The sequence below is a fragment of the Spermophilus citellus genome (assembly GCF_964194105.1).
Source record: "Spermophilus citellus genome assembly, chromosome: 15".
Lineage (NCBI taxonomy): Eukaryota > Metazoa > Chordata > Mammalia > Rodentia > Sciuridae > Spermophilus > Spermophilus citellus.
In genome coordinates, this window is record NC_138195.1 from 92,095,664 (window position 1) to 92,119,863 (window position 24,200).

The following is a 24,200-nucleotide window of genomic DNA, read 5'->3' on the forward strand; positions in this document are numbered from 1 at the left end:
AGCTACCTAGGATTTTCACACTCCTGACTGCTCTTTTAAAAAAATCTGTTTTCTATCATGAAAAATGATCTAAAAATAGTTCCAATAACACGAGGATAAAGCCATCTGTCTGATCTCTCCAAAAAGCTCATATTTCTATAGATTTTATCACTTTCCAACTGTTCCTACAAGTTCTGAAATGTAAGAAAGTCATGCCAATTTGGCAGATAATGCTCACTGAAATACTGAATTTAATCACTAATATTCCAATTATTTCATATTATTCTTTTGTATCATAGAAGGTGCAAATCAAACATGTCAAAATAAAAGAAAATGTAGACTCCATTAAAACTCATTACACATCTTGTAAGTTGCATGAAAACATTTGTACCAATAATCAATTGAAAAAGTGAGAAGCTGATTAAATAGACATGAATCTTAAAACACTTGTCAAGTAAACTAAACATGGAAGTTGTAATATCTAGTAATGTAATCCTTGATGTTTGCTTGAAAAATAAATTTCAGTAGATGTTGGGTCACTCATTGGAACTGTCACATCAAAATTGGGTTCCATTTTATCTTTTTGGAGACTCAAGCTTTCATTCTATATAGTGAGGATTGAAACAGGGAAAGGCAAACTTGAATCAAAGAACGTCAGTGCAGTTAATGTGATCTGAAAACTTCCGCAGTCTCAAAAATTGGGAAAAACCAAAGCAAAAGCAGCTGACCTTCACACCGTCACTCTTGACTGGGATCCCAAGGTCTCCGTTCAGAAGAAAGGCACTGGCGACTTCATAGGCTCCTTCCTGGTCCCACAGGCTCACCCCTGAATCAAAAGAAAAGCAGCCCATGTTTTATTCTCCCAGGAGCAGGCTGGCATCACAGACTTATTTCGTAAAAGACACAGTGGAAATATCTGGAAGTTGAGTAAGTCCAGGGAGACACCCTAATCCATTAAATCATGGTAGGTGTTAGAACTGATGAATTCTCTGTCCATCTAACCAAGAAAATACCATACCTTTAAAAAAACAAATTTCATGTTGTCCTTCCAGACCTACAACACGTGCTGGGCTGTTATCGAGGTCCAGTTTAGGTCAGTCCTTCAACAAACAACAAAACCGCGCGAGCAGTGACTTCTTCAGATGATGAATTAACGTCTTACCTAAGAGCAGCTCTCTATTAAAAGTCTCAGGCTTTAGCTGTATTAAGGCGAAATCCATTTACTTAAGTCCCAGTGAATCTGTTAAACACCATGCCAAAGCTCCTTTCCGTACTTACGAAGTCTAATTTTATAAGCTTCACTAAGTGACTCTATAGACAAAATTAATTTGCCAGTTCAGACTGACTAGACTGGTTTATGTTTTAAAAAAAATCAAGTCTTTCGATAAACTCTTAGGTGCTCTTTTTCTTGGGGTCCTGTCACATCAGTTAATAGACTGACACAGGTTCAATTCAACCCCGTTTCCATAAACAATCCTAATGGAAAGTATAACATTTTTCTCTTCTGGAGAGTATATCACTTTCCTAACAAGTACCGTCACTTCTCGGCCTGCTCCCCTATGAGGTCATGCTCCTGCTATGCAGTGCAGCCGCGGTATGGCCCCCAAGGTAAAGGATGGGACCAGAGCCCCTCACATGGTATTCCCATTTCTTCATCCAGGACTCATAATTTTCAGACCTGAGTCATAATAGCACAGTTTTAAGTTACTAAAGAGTTCACATTTATTGGGCACAAATGGTATTGAAATTTTAATCCTAGACATTTTACAATTCCCCCAATACTTTTAAATCCACACCATGTTATCATTCTCGAAGTGGAAGTCTGCAGCTACAATCAGGTTACAAAAGGATCGCCACCACAGTATTTACTGTCTGATGCAGCCTTTCCAGAAAATTCTTAAGCTGGTCAGTCAGAAGGCATTTCTAAACGCCTAGTCTTTGAGGGCAGAGGGAACAGGGATGAACTGAAAGTCAGGCACACAGCGGAGGCAGAGGAATGAGCTGGTCACTCAGCTACATGGGGAGGCTGAGGAGAGAGGACCATGGGTCTCGGATGGATACGGAGGGTGGTGAACGGTGTTCAGGACTGGGACAGTGGATCCTCAGGGATAACTGTGTGCAAGAGATGAGGATCTAAAGTGCCACCAGATGGGGCTGGCTCCAGCAGGTGACACCTGTAGACATCGTGGAGTGCTGCCTGGAGGAGGAGGAGTGGGCCCTCTGGGTGGAAGACATCAGAAGCCCTTCCTCTCAGGAGACCTGGAATCAAGGCACCTCCTCCCAAGCCTGAGCTGGAGCCTCAAAGCCCCCACCCCCGCTACCCGGCCAGCCTCTTCTGTCTGCTTAACCCACGGTGACCCTCATCTCCTAGCCATCCCTTCACCCCTGGATACTCAGCTTTCTCAGGCCTGTGCATCCAAGAAAGGAACACAGACAAGCTGTCCCCGTGACTGACATCCTTGTATCGGGTCAGAGACAACTAAATAAGCACAAATGGAGCATCCCTATACCAAAAATATGAAATCCAAAATGATCCAAAATATGATACTTTTTGAGCCTGAAATGACACAGGTGGAAGATTCCACACCTGACCTCATGTGACAGCTCATGGTCAAAATGTAGGTGCACTAAAAATGTTTGTAAGGTGTTTATACTAGGCCACCAACATAAAGTGTATATGAAGTATGTATTAATTCTGTGTTTAGGCTTCATTCCTATCCCCAAGATACTTCATTATGCAGATGCAAATATCCCCACATCCACAAAACTTCTAAAAAATCCAAAACCCAAATGCTTCTTGTCCCAGGGGACCAGAAAAAGGACACTCAACCTGCAAGACATTTCAGAGCAGCCAGGGTTATGGAAGGGCAGGATGGAGCGAGAGGCTCCATACTTGAGACTCTCCAGCAAATCTACATCATCTTAAGATAAAAAGATGGAGGGTGGTGGAGAGTGGTCCTCTTGGAGGAGAAACCAGGAAGACCGTTGCTTTTGGTTGAGGATGGGGAGCACGTGAACTAAGACCTGAGGAGAACCACCCGGCCCCCTGGAGCCATGGGAAGGGCCGTCAGCTGAAGGAGGTGGAGTTTTGCCTTCTCCTGCAACGAGGCAGAGTGTGTGTGGCGAGCCCTGGAGATGGCACACAGAGTACAGATCAGGCCCAAGGGCATTGATCTCAAGGCTTTGCCAGCACCTGGTCTCTTGCTTAGGACCCCATGGGATTCACGTGTGAGAGTGGTTCGGATGGGTTGTGCAGCTGCTGAAGAGTCACACCACAGAGTGCAAAGTACAACTAGCTGCACTCATCAGAAAGCTCCATGGAATTCAAACTGGGTTAAAGCTGCTTTGAAATAGCAGCAACCACAGAGTGAGAGGTGCAGATCCATCGGGACTCCCATCAAACACTGAGAAGCACACCCTGCACCCAGAGTGGCCATAGCATCTCACAAAGAAACCAGCTGAGTGACAAGCTACTCCTGGCAGTTCCGGGCTTGCAGCAGGAGTAAGTTGTTAGTTAACTGCTAATCCAGTGTCCAAGGATTTGTCAAATTGAGTGGAGGAAGAGATCTAAATGCAGCCAGGGTAGGACAGCAGGTTTCCAAGGACATCCCAGCCACTACACTGAAGGGTGACAGATGTCACCCCAGGACTCATTCTTAGAGGAAAGGTCTTTGCATCCTCCAGAACTCCCCTGGAAAGCTGCCGCAGGAGGAAGGACATGGAGCACGAACCCAGGGCGCCCGGGCAAGCCCCTGGTCTGCACCCTTGCTGTGAAGGAAATGGAGGCAGCAACCCCACAGCTTGACTTTGGGGACACTAGGGAAACTCGGTGGAGCTTGATTTGGTCAGGCTGAGGCTGCACAAACCCTAAGTAAAGAACATTCTGAATCCTCAGGACCCATTCCTTCAAGGCAAAATACTGCAACCACTGAGTATTTCCCTGTTCACCTACATATTCCAGCCTCTGAATCCCAAAGAAGCCCCTCTGGGCTCAAATGTGTTCCTCAAAGAGGCTTTATTTCTAAGTATTCCTAGGAGAATCTGAAGGCAGACTGGGCCAGCCCTTGTGGGACATTGTGCAACCCTTTTAAGAAATTGAGAAACTGCGCTATTTGCTGAGCACAGTACTTATTATCTATGAACATGGATAATGAAGCCATCTCTCAGCTTTTTAATTGGTTGTGCAACATCCCCCCAGCAGTGTCTGTAGTCAGAGACTGTATCTTAAGCGTTTTGCTTATGTATTTATACACTGGTATTTCTTTTAGATGATGCAAATAAAATTTTTATTTGTGCTGCATGGATAGACAGAATAAATTCTGCACAGCTGTGAGATATCAGAAAGTAGTTTATGGAGTGATCTTGTTGACAAACCATAAAAGCAGGTCTTGAATGACGTGCACATTCAAAAATACGACCTTATAAAATACTCAGTTTGTATACATTTTGTTTTTTATCATATGTATTTAGGCACCAATGAAACTCACGGTTATCTAAATAAGAAATGAGGACAGCTTATTCTGGGGAGGAACCTGCCGCTCTTGCTGCCGGGTTACCCAGGACTGCTCTCTGGTTGATAAGGTGGTCAGTCTGTACTAGCCTTGCAGGGGGAAGAGCATAGGAGATATTTGGATTTTAAATACAAGTATCTTCTGTGACCACCAGCTCCACTGTCCCACTGGGTGCTTTGCTCAACACTTCATCTGAGCTTGTCTGAGTCAAGACTTCAGGCTGATTGAGAGATAGTTACAGTCATAGTTGCTCAGGGCAGCAGCTTTTGGTGATGGCTCTGATGTTTATGGAAAATCTGACAAAGACTCCCCCACCCAAAGGAAGCCCCTCAAAGAGTCACTCAGAACCTGGATGCCCAATGGGTTCCCAGCTCCAGCCACTCTGCTCCAGCTAGATCATGAAGGGAAGCCTGGCAGGGAGGGGGGACAAGTCCACAGCACCCCGATGCCCACCTAAGGGCTTCAGTTCACCAGAGATGGAGACTGGCAGAGCGGTTCTAAGATATACATGGTGAACCAGGAACATCTTGGAGCCGTGAGACCCGGCCCTGGTCCCGACTCCTTCACTCTTGCCTTCCACCAATGTTTGATGGGAGGTTGAAAACTTCAGGATTCCATTCTCTCTACCCTTATGATTCTCGTTGAGTTAAACACACCCACATAAAGCCAGCGCACAAAGGGCCTTCCAAAGGCAGAGTACATGAAATCAGCCCAGGGTATCAGAATCCAGCCAAGCTCCTGCACTTGGAGGCATTGTGTATGGGACTATTGTTGGGAAAAACAGGAATTCCTGGGTTTAGATGCAACCCCATGGGCCATCAAGAAGACAAACTCCTGATGAGAATATTGTTGTGCTGTCAGGGGAAATCATTCCCAGCACCAACATAAACCTTAGAGAGAGAATTCATCAAAGATGCCAAAAGTGGACCGAGATGAATTTTTTTTTTTAATCTAATGGAAAAAAGTTTTGAAGCAGCCATTATGAGCTGCAAAAGAAGCCGGGGTCCAGGCCTCAGAAACTCATTTACCTAAACAAAACCACATAGAACTGACGGAACCACTCCGGTTTCAGGGTGACCCAGTGGCGATGCTCCCATAGAGGCAAAAATGTGCCTGGTTCCAAGTCACATCATCTGTTTCAACCTGTAGTGACATTCTCCCTTCTTACCTACACATCCCCTAAGTGGAAATTAGTGAAGCAATTTGGAAATAGCACAGCTCAGGAATTCCCCAAAAGAATCAAAGGCAAAAGTTAACCTGAAAAGAGTAATTGCACCCTGGAGAAACCTGGCCAGCCCAGCTTCAGCCAGGCGGTCAAGGCCATCAACCATGACGAAGCTCATGGAGGGCATATGCTATTGACGTGCGTGGTGAGAACGATACTTTAAGCCTCTGATCTTCCTCCATAGGACCTGTAACCCAGTCTAACCATGAGATAAGCCGCCCAAGGGATGCACCCCACAACACCTCCCTCCAGTCCTCTTCAAAACTGTCATTGTCATCAAAAACCTGGACAGTCTGAGATGCTGTCACAGCTGAGAGGAGCCAAAGGAGACGTGACAGCTAAATACAGTGTGGGACCCTGGATGGGACGGAGGAGCAGAAAAAGCACATTAGGTAAAATCAAGGAAACACGAATGGATTGTGACCCTGGCCGTGAGATAGGAGGCCACATTTGTTCATTAGCTGTAACAAATGTGAAGTGTGGAGAGAAGGGAAATGGGATATGCGGTATCTAGATAGCTCAGTGTCTCTGTAAATCAAAAACTGTTCTAAAAATATAGTCCATTAATTTTCCAAATCGAACAACCACGTCACTCAGGAGCAGTTTGGTGGCAACAGGCTTAGAGATGGCAGGTGGTCACTGGGCTCTGAGTGTCCTCACGCACGCCATGAGCTCCTCACCCCACCTCCACATTGCTGGGTTCAGTGGCCGCCGCCAGGCTCAGAGGCTCCACGACAGGTTTCCCAGTGGGTGGAAGGACAGAGGTGTAAGCACTGGAAGACCCTTCCCCGCACTCCAGTGCCCACTAGAGAACAGAGAAGCCACAAGCTGAGAGAGACAAGATCCAGGGCTCTGGGGCGGTAGAGAAGTGAACAGGAGAACTGCCACTTGGCTTGGGGAGGTGACACCAAGTGATTGTCATAGAACTATATTGGTAAAACTGTGTTGAAATAGAGCCCAGAATCTCCCAGAGCTAAGGCTGAAGCTTCTGCACAGGGCACCATCATGATATAGCTCGGGGGAGGAGAAATGGCCGTAAACTTCTGAGTCAAAGGCTACGTCCTGCACCCAGCGCACACTGAATGGTATGTGCCCTGGGGCAGGTGACTTGCATTTCTGAATGCTTTGATACTTAAGAGATTCTATGGACCACCACAGAGTGCCGGGCAAGAGGACCAAGTTAGACCATAGATGCAAATGTGTACCTATCATTTAGTTCAGCTTTATGCTTTGTTTTTTTAAGACCCCAGTCTGAAAAACCAACCAACAAACAAACCAAAATGCTATTGTTGGTTTTCTTTGAGCGTTGGGGCCGTGAATTCATTGTTTTCCTTCTCCATGTTTGTGTTTTTCTGATTTTTCTATAATCAGCACTTATTACTTTTATTATGGAAAAAATAAATTTTAAAAAATCATTCCTCTGGACTCATGACTACAAACCAGCATTTCAGCCACATAGCCATGGGCATGGCAAGGACAGAGCCCATTTGGAAATAAAAAGCAATCAAGTACCGTAGAACAATGACAATTTTGAAAAGATGTTTTATATGTCATTTGGAAATTCAAAGAAAGCTAGTTATAGCTTCCCATAAATGTTTCAAATGGATTCATAGCCCAAGCAAAAGTCGTCTCTAGCACACATAAACATCACTTTCCCTGCCTGTGGTGTCTCCCTGTGTGGGAGTGAGACCATTTACAACATTCGCTTACATTAACACACAATTGACTCCCCCTTTGCTGTCGGTGGAAGCAAATGCAAATCCTATTTTTCAAACTGTGAGACTAAAATATAGAGTTGTTCGAGTTTTTCTCAAAGTTGCTGATGATACATATCAGAATTGATGGCAAAACCTGAACCCTTTGCATTTCCAAAGGCACTATGGCTTTGTCCTTTGGAGGGACAGTTTGTTCATTTGTAACACTTTGGGGGTGTGGAGCCGGGGATATCAGAATTCTTCAAGGCTTACCTTGCAGGAAACGATGTAAAGAGAAAAACTGAACTGCTAAAATTTGTGCTCTATGAACAATTTGGGAATGAGAACAGCAAAAGAACAAGAATGAGACCTAGTTTATCCCATTCTAGCTTATATCCATACTTAGTGCATTAAACGAAACTCAGTAACAACAAGAAAGATGTCACTCTGCCTCTAAGCCCTGGCTCCACCTAAGAGCGCTGACATCCTTGCTGGGTGGTAGGACATCTTTGACCATATTTTCCAAAGCCCACGCCTGCTTCAGCAACACTCCGCCATTCTGGTTTTCTTTGATTCTCTGGCCAGATTTTACCTTCTCCACTTGAACATCCCCAGCCACAGCTCCCGGCCCTCTTCCCCTCTGTCCTCATAGTTCCCCAGGGAACTCATTAATCCTTGAGCTGATGTACTGTGAATCAGTATTTTTCCATCTGGCCCTCACCCCTGGCACGGTCTGAACTCTGGTCTCTACTGGACTGTTAATTTCAGGGTCTGCTCACCATCACCGCCTCCAATCAACATGTTCCAAGATCAAAGCTTCTCCTCTCCATCCTCCAGCCCCAATGCTGTCCACCCCACATCTCATCAGTGCCGCCACAGGTCAGTATCCTTTGTAAGCCACCTGGCTGGGTGACTTCTCTGACACAGTCTTCGTTTCACTGTTTCAAGTCCAAAACACTTGAATCGGGTGACCAGTGCTTTATTTTGCTCTTTTGTTTTCTAAAAACTCTTCCACTTCTTAAGTGAACCCTCTTAGAGAATCTCAACACCTGCCACTTCTCCCATGTGCAATCTTGGAGGAGGGGACAGTGTGAAGGGAATAAGGTCTGTGGCAGGGTCCTCAACCAGGAGAGCAGGCGCAGGAAGCACAGAGAATTCCAGAAGCAGAAAGGAGGCCCATGTGACCAACATGGGGCCAGCGAGAGGCTGGGTGCAGAGAGGCTGGTGCAGAAGCACAGGAGACACAGGCCCAGGTGGCTGCAGGCCTCCCAAGGCAGGGTTGGGATTTTGAGTGCCATGAAGCCCTCCTAAGGATGTGAGCAGGGTAACTCTGACTCATACTGGAAACATTCTCTGCTCACAAGGAGCACATGAAGCTTGGAGAAGAATGGAGGGAACTGCCCATGGCTCAGAAATTCAGTGCTGAGCAGATTGCAGAACCAATACTCATCAATTACAACGGTGAACGCTAAGGAAGCAATGGCCAAGCAGCAGGCCCCATTCTGATCCTTTATAAGCTCAGCTCGTCTAAGCCTGACAATAATTGCTATCATACTTGCCCTCCTCGGATAGATGGCAAAACTGAGGACCAAAGCAGTCAAGCTCCTTGCCTAGGGGCACACAGGCATGGCCAGGCGAGAGGCCAACCCACACATTCAAGTTCTAGACCTGAGTTCCTAGTCATGCTACTGCTCGCCCCGGCCAGGAGACACTGGGAATAAAACTCAGACTTCTCCCCGAGTCCTGCAAGTTCTGGAAACTTAGCTCCTGACAGTGCTCACTCTGCTGTGCTCATACTGACCACCTCCTGACCCCTCGATGTGCCCAGCTATCACCAACCTTCGGTCCTTCGTATTTGCTCTTCCCTCTGACCAGAAGACTCCATGCTCAAACCTTCCAGTGAGCTCCCCTGCCCTGTAGCCCTCTCTGGCCCAAGCTGCCACCCGCCCATCACCCTATTCTGTTCCTCCACACCTCTTCTCACCATCTGAGGTTTTCTTGTTTATCCCTGTCTGTCTCCACCACCTTCCAATCAAGATGGGCAATATCAAGGGGCAGGAGCCTGGACCCCGTGACCCAGGTACAGACAGGTACTTGTCCACTGAAACACTGTCCAACAAATTTCGTGATGATATGGACAGAAGCCCAGGACTCACTCCTCATCTTTGAAGTTCTGACGGGGGATTTTCAGCTCAGCCAGCAATGTCTGGTCTCTCGCAGGTTATCCTGCAGAACCGCATCCATGTGAGCCTTATTTACAATCCCGAATTCCAACTGACTTATTTCTAATGAGAACGAATTGCCATGTCAACCAGAGCCCTCATCTAAAACATTTTGCTCATTATCTACCCAGCAGGAAAGCTTCCTTGAGAAACCAAATTAGGATCAGAACAGGAAACTGAGCGACCATAACAGAAACTGCATCATGGTGGCCAGAGAGCTCCTTCTGTGCCCAAGAGTGGTCACCTGCCTCACTGGCCAGGGGAGAGCCAAACTCAGCAAGCAGGCCAGAAGTCGAGAACATGGGCGGATTATTTGAATTTTAAACTCATATTCAGTGAGTTCCTGAAGGCTAGCTTGCAATTTTTTTATTATTATTATTGTTTTGTCACTCAAACTGGCCTTGAAGTCAAGATCTTCCTGCCTCGGCCTCCTGTTAAAATGCTCATTAACTCATGATGTAGTGATTCTCATGCCATCATTTGGAACCTTTCATTTTCTTTATGAGAAAAATGCACTTAGACCTCTAACTCGGGTAATAGTTTTCTGGACATGGTCTTCTGGGGAAGTCAACCTAGAATTCCAAGAGACAGAGCAGGGTGGGTCCTCCTGTGCTCCAGCTACAAGCACCTTCCAGTCCCTGTTTTCCATCTGATGAACTCTCAGTAGGGATGCTGTGGCTCGGCTGGGATGGGTGGGGACCTGGATGAGGTGGAGAGTAAGGTGGGACTGGACGCAGAGAGAACAGGACGTGCCTGTCCCAGCAACCAGGCAGCGAGACTCTCTGGAGGTAGATGCTGATGTGACTTTAATCTTTAGTTTTCTAGTTGTTGACTTTGGTCATTGAATTTGGGAAACCCAAATGGGAAATCCTCATTTATATAACCAAATAGGATAGCCCCAACTATTATGGTATACAGTTAGAGTCCTGAGTTTAGAGAAGTTTTAATCCTGTTCCATTTGGCAGACATTCATCAGGCATACAGATTGATTTCTCAGCAGTTGTAAGAGTTTTATTAGAGATTCTCACACCCTCAGGTTTTGTGACTAAACAGTACGCTTCGAATCCTGCTTCATCTTACATGGGGAAAGCCAAAAAGAGGAAAAATAATGGTTCCATTTAGGAACTTTTAACAACTCCTCCCAAGGATACCCAGCTTTGTTGTAAACTACTCTCACAATCAGGGGATTCGGCCATCCTGTGGGATCAAGAGGATTTGCGGGCTGAAAGTCACTGCCTGGGTTAAACTGCACACTAATGGATGCGTTAATTGTTCTAAATGGGTTTTCAACTCTCTGTAAAATTAGCACTGATGTGTCAGCCAAGTGTCATGGGCTGTGAGTGGGGTGTTGGCAGTGCTGGGGACCGGCTCCGTTTTTCTCTTCCCTCGGCCTCTGATGGCGCAGTGCAGCCCAGTTAAGTCCACAGGAGGAGTTACGGTTCTCCATGGCCTCCCTTGAATGCTGCAGGGGTGGCGGGAGGCTCCATTCTCGTCTGTGGGATCTGAGGCGTGGCTGGACACAGGTAGGCTGACAGCTTAGTAGCCAACTGTGACGTAGAGAGAGCCCACATTTGAACATTATAAGGGAAACCCCCCTGTTTGTATGAATGAGCAGTTATTGATCTCTTAAGTGGAACTATTTCATATTTTATCATAACAGTCCTTTCTTATTTCTTAATTTGGGGATTACCTGCTCATATCTATTTACTATTTTCTTTTCTTTGGTGCTGGGCAATTGGTTTGCTCCTGAGCCAACTCCCCAGCACTTATTGACTTTTTTTAATTGGGCTATTTTTTCTGATTTTATGTGAAACTCTATGTGACAAGGATGTCCAACAGGCTAGCTCCGAAACAAAAACACTTGCTGGATCACCCTGAGCCCTCACCTGAGCCTCCCACCCACCCGGTGGTTCCCCCTCTGCTGTTCAGAGATGGGTTCAACTATTATCCACAGGCAGTAAAAGCTCTTCCAGATTCCCGGACAGCCCAGAACAGCTTCAGCCTCTGCCTTTCACCACAGGTGGGGCCCTTCTGATGCACGCAGTGGCACACAGCTTGGCTCCTGGAGGGGTGGGGAGTGGACGGGGACGGCTTGCAGAAGGGCTGTCTCAACACTGGTGCAGACAGTGCGCAGGTAGAGTCCGCATCTTGCAGAACAGACAGACACCTGGTCTGGGCCTCCCTTGCCTGCCAGCTTCTTGCCTGCTGGCTGCTGGGTGGACAGAATCAGCTTCAGGGAACAAAGTGTCTAGTGGGTAGATGGGGTGGAGGGCAACCTGCTGGCTCCATGCAGCCAAGGTTGTCCTGAAGGCTGCACAAAAGCTTGGGTCGCACCTGACTTTGAGCTGGTACTGTTCACATGCATGGGGGGCAGGGAGGGAGAGAAGGCTGCTGGATAGGGGGGTCACCTAAGGACATCCCCCCAGTCACCCATCCTGTCCACTCACTGCCTACCCAAGGCGGAAACATGACCAGAGGGGGAACATGAGAAAATGGATGTGCACGGAGAGAAGGGAAGTACCCAAGAGCAACCAACCAGAAGCACAGTGGAGGTGGCCCTGTCTGAGGCTGCCCCTGGTTCCTGGTTCCACAAGAGGCCCACGGAGGCTTCCTCTGCCTGCACACCCCAGGGCCCTCCAAACTCGCCTAGGCCATCATGAGGGATTTTGTGTGACAGGTACTGTTCAGGCTGTGGTGCACAAGCTGGGATCCAGCGGATGTCACCTGATTTAGAAAATAAGAACACAGCACTGCCAGTGAAGTCTGAATTTCAGATTAACACTGAATAATTCTTTGGTATAAATCTATCCCATGTGATATCCATTGTTTATCCCAAGTTCAGATTAAACTGGGAGTCCTCTGTTTTCTTGGGCAACCCTAGACTCCGGCTGCCTGGAAGAGTTCATGGGCTCAGGAAGCCAAAGAAAAGTCTCAATAATTCCTCAGAAAAATGTTCTAGTTTCCCATCTTATAGTTAGCACAGGGATACCTTACGCTTGATTATTCTCTGTCAATTCGGAGGACACGACAATTTCTATAACACAGAATTTGGAACCCAATAAACTGGTAATATTTGAAGGGGGAGGAAAAGGGATTCGCGCATAGTGATGAACACACCTCCCTGCAACCGGATCCGCTTAGTCTCCCAGCTTCTCCAGCCCAACAGCTGGAAGACAAGTCACACACAAAAGTGTTTCATTCAAGGCTCACATGACGCCATCCATCACCAAAGCACATGTCTGGCACGCACTGAAAGCCAAAAGCAGTCTAACAAATATTTCAAAACTGAATTTATATCTTTCTAACACATGGTTTATATACGGATGTAATACCTAGAGAGCTTTGCAGTTCTCAAATAATATCCTGGCTAAACTACAAATGATGTCTGCAGCAGACCACAATACCAAAATTATTTGCTTTTAAAACATGTTAAAGAAAGCTAAATTTCTGAGGGGCTGCTGCCAGAGATGCCTGCTTGAGTAATGCAATTGTTATAAAACAAGGGACAAGAGTCCACACAGACCCACTGGAAGCCAAATATTTGCATAATTCCCTGTACAGAGAGGAAGCTCCCCTTTAAAGATCCAGCTGTACAGTGGAGGCGTCAGGAGCGGCAACTGGCGTTGACCAACTTTAGAGGTCCCTCGCAGCGGCCGCAGCTCTGAGTACCTCTTCCATCCGGAAAACCAAACAGCCGTCTAACAGTGCAGATGACACCATGTTTATCTCTGCTACTTCAGAGTAGGAAGAGTCCCCACCATGGCTGCTTGGTGTGCAGGCACTCGTGGGCCAGCAGAAAGTCTCCGAAGTCCTTCCCCTGTCAGACGCGTTTCTAGATGAAAACTGAAAACACTGTAGCACAGGTACTTTGTCTTCAGTATCAACCAGCCACAACTGTACACTTCTTTCTCATTTTTCCTCCAACTGAGACAGTGCGCAGGCAGCTCCAGCCCACCAGGGGCAGGCCCTGCGCCGCTAGATGACCGGCGATGTTCGTGTGAATATTTTGATACCCGCCCTCTTCCCAGGGAGAAAGTGGGAACGTTGAAAGGACTAAGAGAGAGCAGGGTCCATGTGCTGGCACAGACGCTATTCCACTAACTCCTCCAGCAGATCCTGGAAATCACTCTTCACCAGAAGGGCGGGGTGGGGAGCAAGAAACTGTCTGCTGATTTCTGTGGAAATCATGCAATCGATATTTTTCAACTTGACGATATTGGTGTAAATCAGACCCACATGGAGGGAAACTCCCATCTAAGAACACCCCTACACGCAGCAGGACCCACCAAGCCCAGCCGTGTGGAGGTATGTTCTAGAAGGCCGCCCTTGAGGGAAGGAAGGAGAACTAGAGGAAGAGAGAGCCCCTGGGTGCCTCACCGCCAGGGGGCTCCCTTTGCCCTGCTGTGGTCATGTGGTCATGGCTGTGCCCAGAAGTTCCTGCACACAGGCCAAGGCCCCTGCTGGAGGACTCTGAGGTCACTGTGAGTGGGTGGCCTGCGTTGTTGATGGCAACCGTGTGCTGACGCTGCCCAGGCACTTCTCAGTTTGCAGAGCCCCTGCCACAGCACACAGGTGCACAGAGACGCCACTGGAGGGTTCCCCAGCCTGTTCTACACAGGGCAGGCAGTTGTGAGCAGCAAAACTCAGGAGGCCAGGTGCGTCTCCCTTGCCAGAGCCCACCCTCGGGCAGCAAGCATACATCCAGGGTGTCCGCTCACTTGCCCCCATCACCTCTGATCTGGAGTGGCTGTGGTCCCTACAGTTGGCTGGTCCCCGCAGCCCCGCCCTCATGTCCTACCTCTGTCAGGCTGGAACACCCCCATCCCAGCCCTCCAGGTGCATCCTCCACCATGGTTGAGGCTAGACCAAGCAGGACTTGGAGGAAGGCAAAGGTCAGACTTCAAGGGGAACTGGGCAGTGGTAGATGGTGCTGCGAACAGTAGCCCGGAGGTTCCCCTCCTCCACCTGGTGGCAGGGAATGTGGCTTCTGACCCCTTGCTCTGCCATGGGCTTGCCTTCAGTTTCAGTTTTCCTGCTGCAGTCTCACCCTCCTCAGATGTGCCTGGTCATAACTGGATCCTGCCAGCTCTGTCCTCTCCTGCCCTCCCCCAAATAAATAGGGTCCCCATTTTCACAGACAGGATGGTTCTTGGCCACTCTGGAAGTCACTCTGCATTCTTAAAATACAACAGACCCCTGTCTATGCCCTTCTCAGGAGCAACTCTGTCCTGCCTGGCCCTCTGAGCACTGGAGTCCCTTCCTGGTAGAGCTGGTGCCACTTGGCCACAGGGAAGCTGGCTCTTTGAGAGAGGGACCGTGGATCCTCTCCTCTGAGCCTATCACAGCACCGTGGACTGACCACACCATGTGACAGAGAGGATGCGGTAGCCAAGTTGTTGGGCATCGTGCATGGAAATGGGCCCTGGCTGATTGGCAGGTCCAGGGGTCAAGAAAAAAGCACCCCTCCTAACTTGCCAACACACCCACTGTGTGCTGCCTCCCCAGGCCTTTCCCAGCAAGGGGAAGGCCCCCCCACAGGCTTGGTTTGGTTCCAGGTGCTCTGCACATGCCTAGAGCACTGAGAAAGCACAATGAGGAGTGGACATGACATCCCTGGGTCCACCCGTCCACCTCAAGGCAAAGCTCCCGAGTCATTCTGCCTGGGTCATTCACTGAAGAGACTCAGACCCGCAATAGTGGGTACCTCTCAAAAGGCCAGGCCCTTCCAGCCAACTGGACGCTGGGTGCTCTCAGGTAGAACTGAAAACATAGGGTTGAGGGACACAGGTCATCCCTCTTCAGTTCCTCTAAGAAGAACAAAATCCACTTTGTCATACATGCCAGAACCTCCCCAGCTGTTGGCCATCGCCCTCTCTCCCGAAGGAAGCAGGCCCTGACTCAGGGCCATCAGCAGACAGGACTGTCTGGCTGGAATTTGGTAACATTGTTTTTCTTTCCTTCGATTTATTTTTGTGGTACTTACGTCAAGTGATACTGACCTGCTATTTATAATATGGAAGTACAATTTCCCTCTTAAATAAATTGAAATAAAATGTATAAGTTAACAAAGGAGAGTTTATGATAAAGTAAGAGAAATTATTTAATGATAGCACAGGTGTTGTATGTTATAGGAAAATGCATGAAGGTGGTTCTCAGGGGACACCAGGGCGTGAGGTGCTGAGAGGACTGCTGAGCAGGACCACACTGGACCTGCTGCTGTCATTACCTAAGGAGCTGGAGGAACTGGGGCTTCAAGTCCGCCACATGGTGGAGATGCCGTCCTGACCCAGGATGGGGTTCAAGAACGTGCTTTATAGCAAGCTGCCGGGGCATGGTTTCCATGCAGGCCATGAGGAAGACCAGTGGTCTCAGAGATCTGGTCTTTGAGCCCAAAGTCTGACCACCACCCCAAAATCAAAGCATAAAGGCTGCTCTAGCTGGGGACATGTCCTCCCTCCCTGGGTCCCCACTGCGATGAGAACAGGCTTCTCTGCACTGCTCCGGAACATTCATTATTCCATCTATGGGGCGTTTGAGCATCTTTCACATACCAAACACAGCACATCGACTTGAGGGGAACTACCACGCATTCCTTAACCCCAAAGGAACGCAGCGTCCTGTGCGTGGAGATGGGCAGGAACTTGATGTCCATGAGCTCTGTAAGGGCATCACAGAACATGCCAGCTTCCACGGAGCACCTGCTGTGTGCCGGCAGATCCTTGCTGTTGACAATCAGAAGTCACATGCACAGCTCTGAGGGATTTCACAGTCTCTGTGGGGAAGACAGCGGAGCACCTAGGGACAACGCCTTCTGCAACCTGGAGAAAGGAACAAGGACAGAGGTGGGGGGCAGAGGGCAGAAGGGTCCTGGGGATGGTGGTAGCAGGCACCAAGGGGGACCGCAAGAAGGCAGTCAGGGTAAGGAAGCAACCCGCACACAGAGGCGCTGGATGATAAAATGAGGCAGATGCTGCGTTTACATTAGCTTGACGTTGTTCCCATTTTATTTGCCAATTCCCTTGACCTGTTTACGGAAGAGCTGAATTATATGAAGGCTGCTGGTAGCAAAAGAAAAAAGAAAAAAAAAAAGATTTATGACTCCTCTAATGCTAATGCGAATGGTAAGCACTGTCTGTGAATAGACAGGCCTAATGGGATCCAGTCCTGCCGACTCCTGCTCAGATACCTGTGGGAGACTTGGTAGGGCATATCCCAGTCCTGAACCGACGGGCACTCCTGCAGCCCACGGAGCGCCCTGGAAACGGTCAGCTGGGGCTTCAGCTGTGCTGATGGGGCAGGACACTCCCTTTCACTGGTCTGCGAGATCATATTCTGACCAGCCAGAAGAGACATGTTCACAGCAAGTTCCACGTCTCCAGGGTCATGCCAAACAACGTCAGTGTCAATCTGAGAGGACAGGTTTAAAGTGTACTTCTACTGTCAACAGTTTCGTGTTCACGTTTAGCTTCCTGACTGATGTCTCCATTGTCGGGTCCCCTCGGTCCTTGGGAGGCCTGCGCGTTCACTAGTCTTCTAGCTGCCTTTGCTCCAGTCACGTGCCCTTTCCGGCCTGGCCTTCTTCACCTCAAAGACAACAGATTCATGGGCTGTCACGGGGCTTCTCGGGATTCCAAGAACACCACAGCACGGTCCCGGGAGTCATCTTTCTCACAGGACGAGTCCTGGGATGTACTCCAGGGTGAGGCCATTGAAGGCACTGGCTCCTGCCCTACACCAAGCCTCCCTCCCAGGTAACTCGATGCTGCGCTCTGACGAAGGCCACCGGGAGGCCTCGGCAGTGAGCACACCTGGTCTCTGCCATGCAGGTGCTCAGTGAGCCTCTGTGAGGGAACCAGGGATGGCTGGGGACCACGAGACTCAAAGAGGGTGGGGGGGGGGTGTTCTAGTTTCTGGTGTATTTCTAAAACTCTATCATTCCTGAGAGCTTACTGGTAATTAAATGTGCAGATGATATTTGAAAATTTTAACTAAAATATTAACCATTCCTTTTTTAAAAAAGTAGAGTTTTAATGGGAAAAAAATTTAATTCCAAGAGCTACTGACAATCTCTTCTTCAACAAGCAGCTCTGTGGGAGCAGACTTTAGGGAGGAAGAAGTATCAATGAAAGTCCAAGTCTTCTAGAGAATGCCATGGAACTTCTAGAGTTTAGGTAACTACTAAACATTTGTGAAAAATGAGCACTCACAAAAGATATTCAATCAATGAAACTCTAAACTGAGACTCATTTCATTTGAAGGAGTGGCAAAAAAGGGAGAGAGAAGTTTTTCACGTTTATATTGGTCGTGAGATGTGCAGTAGTTCACAGAAAAGCGGTCCCATAAAAGCTCTTATGTCAATTTTTAAACAGCTATTCATCACAGAAGCAAAAATTTTAAAGGTGGAAACCTTTAAAAATTATGTTTAAGGAATTTACACATCAATATCCCTGGAATGGAACCAAAAATTTACTAACAGAAAAGTGTACAGTTTAGAATGCTTTTATTATCAAGAAGTATGAACATTGATGAGCTAAGCGTCAACTAGAAAATCAAACAATGAAAATCAAGATGAAAGAGTCAATAAAAGCAGAAATTACTAAATCAGAATCCATAGAGGCATGCAATAGATTTGATTAGTAAATTCCAGATTTAATTCTCTACCAGAGAAAATCCATGACTAAATCTCTGACAAGTCTAAAGAAACAGATGAATTATACAGAGAAATGGGCAAAGGAGGCAGAAGGGGCTCCCAAGTTTTACTACCCCACAATAGAAAGTTCAACTACAACTATCCACAGACATGAATATTTTGAAGAAAACCTCAAAGCTCAGAATAGGTTTGAATATCTGCATGATCACAGAGGTGAGTAAACACTGCATTGAAAGGTTAGAAAAACAGTCTCACTTTGTCTCAGCACCTCTCCCCCTCCCCCAAGTCATCATGGCATTACACAGAGAGGATTCCCCAGGGTTCATGGTTCCTGTAGTTAAAGGGGGAACCACGGGCAGAATTCTTATATCTCTTGTATTTCAAGATGCTTCCCAAGAAGCCCACCTCAAGAGGAAGATGGGTGGGAGTTTCAGCAGGGATAGACCACCTGAGGTCAGGTAGAAACAAAGAAAGAAGACAAAACCCATAGCAACCAGCACACAGATCTTGGCAATAACCATGCACCTGTAACTGGCAATGCCTATCAGAGGTACCAGCTAACGGCATAACCTACCCACAATACCAAGCTGCTCGCTTCCAGAAGTGGCAGGAAATTCTACCTGGCATGGCTCCCTAGATGGATAACTTCCAGGTCTAGCCCCAAACCGTAAACCAAGAGCACATTGACTGTCTATTCAACAAGCCACCTCACATTTCAGAAAAGAACAGGAGTTAGTTCTGCCACACCCAGGAATTTAAACACTATTCAATGCATCTTGAAGCTTTCCCCAAGGCCCCACCTAGGAATGGAGGTGAATCTCAGCCATACATTTATAGTGGGAATAGCAGCTGGTCCTGTCCATCCCAAGTAGCAACTCCACCTAACCTTAGAGATACTGCAACCCTATATAACCACAGAGCTCAAATAGCAGTATTCCTGGCTAAGATATGCACCCTGGGCTCTGGCCCACTCAGAGACAACTGCAGAGCACCCAGCATCTTTGCTTAATCGCAGAACTCAAAAAGTGGTCTTGCCAGATGTCAGAGCACAGTCAGCTGCCCCATCTGAATTCAGAGCAAAGACAAAAGCCAAGCCATCTAAACAACCTAAAAGAATGTTCTGCCTGCCCATTCCCATTTGGCCCATCCAGAGTCACAGGCTAGACTAAATAGTGAAGGTCTATCCCTGCCAAAGAATATCTGAAGAGGCCAGAAGAGGTGGTTGCCTCTTCAAGTGTGCAAACACTAAAACATGAACATAAGGAATACAAAGACTCAGGAAATCATGACACGTACAAAACAAACCAGCAAAATTCTACCAATGGACCATAAAAAACATAGGTCTCTGAGGTGACAATGAATTTATAATAATCCCCTTAAAAAGTTTCAGTGAATGAAAAGAATATATGGGTAAAAAATAAATGTAATTTGGAAAATAACACATGAACAAAACAAAAAGTTGGACTAAGAAATACAAACATTTAAAACATAGACATCCTAGAGGTGAAGAACACAACAACTGAATTGAAGAGTACAATAGAAAGTTTCAACAATGGGTATAATCGAGCTGATGACTCTGTGAGCTAAAAGAGAGAACATATTAAATTATACAAACAGAAAAACAAAAGAAAATTTTAATTTAAAAGGAGGAGGAAAGCCTATGGGATTTATGAGATATCATCAAGTGACCTAATATTTGCATAATAGGAGTTACGGAAAGAGAAGAGAAAAGGGGTTAGAAAACATATGTTAAGACATATTTAACACTAAACATGTTAATATTTAACATATTAGCTGAAAACTTTCCTAATCTGGGGAAATATGCCAACATTCATGTACAGGAAACTCAGAGCTCTCAAATCAAATTCAACCCAAAGAGAATTTTGCCCAGACACATAATAATGTCAATGTCAAATACAAAGAAAAAAATTTGAGAGCAGGAAGAGATAAGAAATACATTACATACAAAGGAGGACTAATTCAACTATCAGTGGATTTTTTGGCAAAAGCCCTGCAGGCAGGAGAGAGTGAGATGATATATTCAAACTGCTGAAGGGGATAATATTGCCATCCAAGAAATTTTAACCAGCAAAGCTGACTTTCAAAAATGAAAGAGAAATAAAAGCTTTCTCAGTGAAGCAAGAGCTAAGTAAGGAGATTGAATCAGTAATAAAAAGGTGAACATCTGAAAGACATTCTGCTAAAATCTGGAGCCAGAGAAGGATGCCTGCTTTCACCACTTCTGTTAAACTGAATTTTGGAAATCCTTGCTAGAGGAATTATGCAAAAGAGAAGATAAAAGGCTTCCAAAGAAGAAAAGAAGTAGAACTGTCATGGTTTGTTGATGACATAATCTTAAATAGAAAAAGTCTAAAACTTCCACCCCAAAAAAACTAATAAACAAATACAGTGAATTTTCAGAATACAAAATCCACACATGAAAATCAGTAGCATTTCTATACACTGACAATGAATTATTTGAAAAAGAAATCAAGAGAACAAGTCCATTTCAATAACTACAAAAATATGTAGGAATAAACTTAACCAATGTGGTGGACAACCTGTACACTGACAACTATAAAATATTAATGAAAGAAATTAAACAAGTGACACATGAATAGAAAGATATCTCTTATTCATAGATTAGAAAAAATTAACATTGCTAAAAGGTCCATACCACCCAGAGTTATCTACAAATTCAACGTAATTCCTAGAAAAATTCCTATGTCATTTTAAATATAAAAATCCTAAAATTAATAAGAAAATACAAAATATTCCTGAGTAGCCAAGGCATTGTGAGCAAAAGAACAAAGCCAGAAGCACCATGCGGCTTGATTTCAAACTAAGTTACAAAGTGATCATGATTAAAATGGCATGGCATTGGCATTCGTCCATCACTGGAATAAAAAGGAGAGCCCAGAAATGAATTCATGCAGGCACAGACAATTTTAAACAAAGATGCCAAGAACACACAATGGGAAAAGAATCATCTCTTCAATGGATAGTGTTGGAAAAAACATATCAATGCACAAAAGAATGAAACTGGACCCTTATCTCATACCATATAAAAAGATCAACTAAAGTGGATTAAAAGTGTAAGCATGAGATCATAAACTGTAAAACACCTCAAAAACAAGTAGTGTAAAATCTACATAGAATTCGTGTAATGACAAAGGACAGGTAATAATAGCAAAAACAGATCAATGAGACAGTATTAAGCTGTAAAGTTTCTACACAATGAAGAAAACCATTAATACAATGAAGAAAACCATTAACAGACAACCTATAAACTGGGAGAAAATATTCCCAAGTTCTATATGCAATAAGGGGTTAACATTCAGAGTGAACAAGGAACTCTAACAATTCTGTAAAAATAAAAACAATCTGATTAAATGGGGCAAGGGATTCTCATAGACATTTCTCAAAAGAAGACATACAGATGGCCAATGGGTATATGGAAAGTGCCCAACCTCCCTAATCATGAGGGAAAAGCACATTAAAACTACACTGAGATTTCACCTCACACTGCCAGAATAGCTGTTCTCAAAAAGACAAAAGTTAACACAAGTTTGGGTGAGGCTGTGGAGAAGAGAGAACCCTGTACACTGTTGGGGGGAATGTAAGTTGGTACAGCCATTATGGAAAAATGCACAGAGACTACTTTAAAAACCAAAAATGGAATTATCATATCATCCAGCAATCTCATGGATGGGTATTTAACTCAAAGAGTTGGAGTCAGTATGTCAAAATCATCCTGAGTGTCCATCAACAAATCACTGGACAGAGAAAACATCATATATACACACAACAGAATACTACTCAGCCTTAAAAAATGAATTCTGTTGTTTGCAAACATAGGGATGAAGGTGGAGACCACCACACTAGGATGGACACAGAAAGCCAATCCCACACACTCCCAGTCCTGTGGAATCCAACACATTCATACCCAGGAACAGAGGATGAAAGGGCAGTGACTCGTGGCATGGAGGGGGATGAGGAAATAGACCCCAGGGATAAAAAGCCTCAAATAAGAGAATAAGAACATTCTGGTTTGTTTTGAGATCTATTGCAAGAGCATGGCAAATAAAGCTAATAATAGAGCATTGCACATTTCAAAATCTCCAAGAAAATAAATTTCAAATGTTCTCACTAGAAAACATTATAAATATTTGAGGCCATGGACATGTTAATTAGCATTATTTAATCATTCCACATCACATTCATAAATCATAACATCCCTTTGTATCTCATAAATATATATGCATGATTTGCAATGAAATAAATTTTAAAAGAGAAATGGATATAAATATAGCTATAAAAATTAAGTTATAATTAAGTATTACACATTCATTATTATACTGATGAATCTGAAAACATGGGTATAATAAAAGATTTTCCAGAAAATAGTGAGTTACCAAAATCAACTCAATAACTAAGAGGAAGTCACTGAACATGAAAGAAGGTGAAATTTTTGCAAAGAACTAATGTGTGTCCCACACAGACAGTGGGCCCTGAAAATGATAAGGGGGAGTTTTTAAAGCTTTCCAAACCAGATTGTTTTTTATTGTCCTAAACATACACAGACACACAGTCAAAGACAGGACAAAAGGAACTTTAGGACTCTGGCCCACAGCAAGCATAATTCACTTTCCCTCTGTGCCAGGCCGGTGCTGTTCCCAGGAGAGCATGCCCAGGCTGGACTCCAGGAGGACCCAGCGAGACACATGCAGAAGGGCTGGTCACCTTCTCAGTGGTTGGTGGTGCCCCCAAATGCCAGCGAGCCTCGCAGAAATCAGAATCGCCCACCTAAATCCCCTACACATATGCTAAAAACAGGCTGCATTGTTTTAAGCCACTGAATTTGTATAATACTTAATTTATGTAAGACTGCTTTGTCATCTTAATATAGATACAAAAACCTATAATTCAAACACTTGAAAATTAAATTCAGCAGCATATTAAGCACATAGTATACAATGACAACATTGGCTACATCTCAAAAATGTGAGGATAGTTTGACATACCCATTTCTATATCAATAAATATTTACATCAAAACATCAATAAATCTTTGAATCAGTAAGTCAAAGGATTAAAATAGAAGGAGAAATAAAGATGGCCCATGGTGTCTAAAAAGCAGTTAAGTCTATACCCAACACTGTTTTTTTTTTTCAAATTGTTTAGAAAACTAAAAAATAGATTCCTCCTTCAAATGATGTTCTCCCTCTCCTCTGCAGCACCTGCATTCTGCTGTGCCCTGCTGAGGGCCATTACCAAGTAGGAAATTTCCTTGCCAGCGTACCCCATGTTAATTTCGCTGTTGACATTGCATGTTAGGTGACCCTGCCCAAGGACAAGGGTGGATCCAGGATTAGGGTGTATCCTGCAGTTTGAGGAAGTATCCCAATCCTTGGGTTTAGGGCGTTCCCGGTTTAAGACAAGGCGTTCCCAGTTTAAGACCTTGGATTTTAGGGAAGTTCGATGTTGAGGATTATTGCTGCTGGAATTAGGGCGTTCCTGCTGCCTGAGCTCTCATTGAACTCTCGTGAGATTCAGAGAGCATTTTGGGAAAATAAGCCTCGTGGAGTAGGTGAATTGGGTGGCAGCAGAACTGGGATTGCCCCAGAACGTGTGTGGAGGCCGGTGTGAGTTCTGGAATAAAGAATTGCTGTTTGAATCTACAAAGCTGTGTGGTGGCTCGTGATTCTGTGCCCAGCCAAGACTGCGGCAGTGCCCTCTGCAACATGTTAAGGGATGGGGTCCTACCACACAGGACTCCAGCTGTCAATACTGCCAGCAGGTCTGGTGACTCTCCAACCTGGAAGTAAAGAAGTCACAGGCCAAAGACCTGAAGCCAAATTCTCTGATCAGCCTCTCAGTACAGCTGTCCCTCAGTGTCCACAGAGGACTGATTCCCGGA

At 45.6% G+C, this 24,200-nt stretch overlaps 1 protein-coding gene across 1 annotated transcript in view; it reads right to left on the reverse strand.

Annotated features, from left to right (window-relative positions):
• ADAM12 (ADAM metallopeptidase domain 12) overlaps positions 1 to 24,200 on the reverse strand; it is a 330,028-nt gene that overhangs the window by 283,556 nt on the left and 22,272 nt on the right. Inside the window, exon 2 of the mRNA XM_081267967.1 lies at positions 708 to 805. Coding sequence (XP_081124093.1) covers positions 708 to 805 — 98 coding nt within the window. The remainder of the gene's footprint in view (positions 1 to 707; positions 806 to 24,200) is intronic.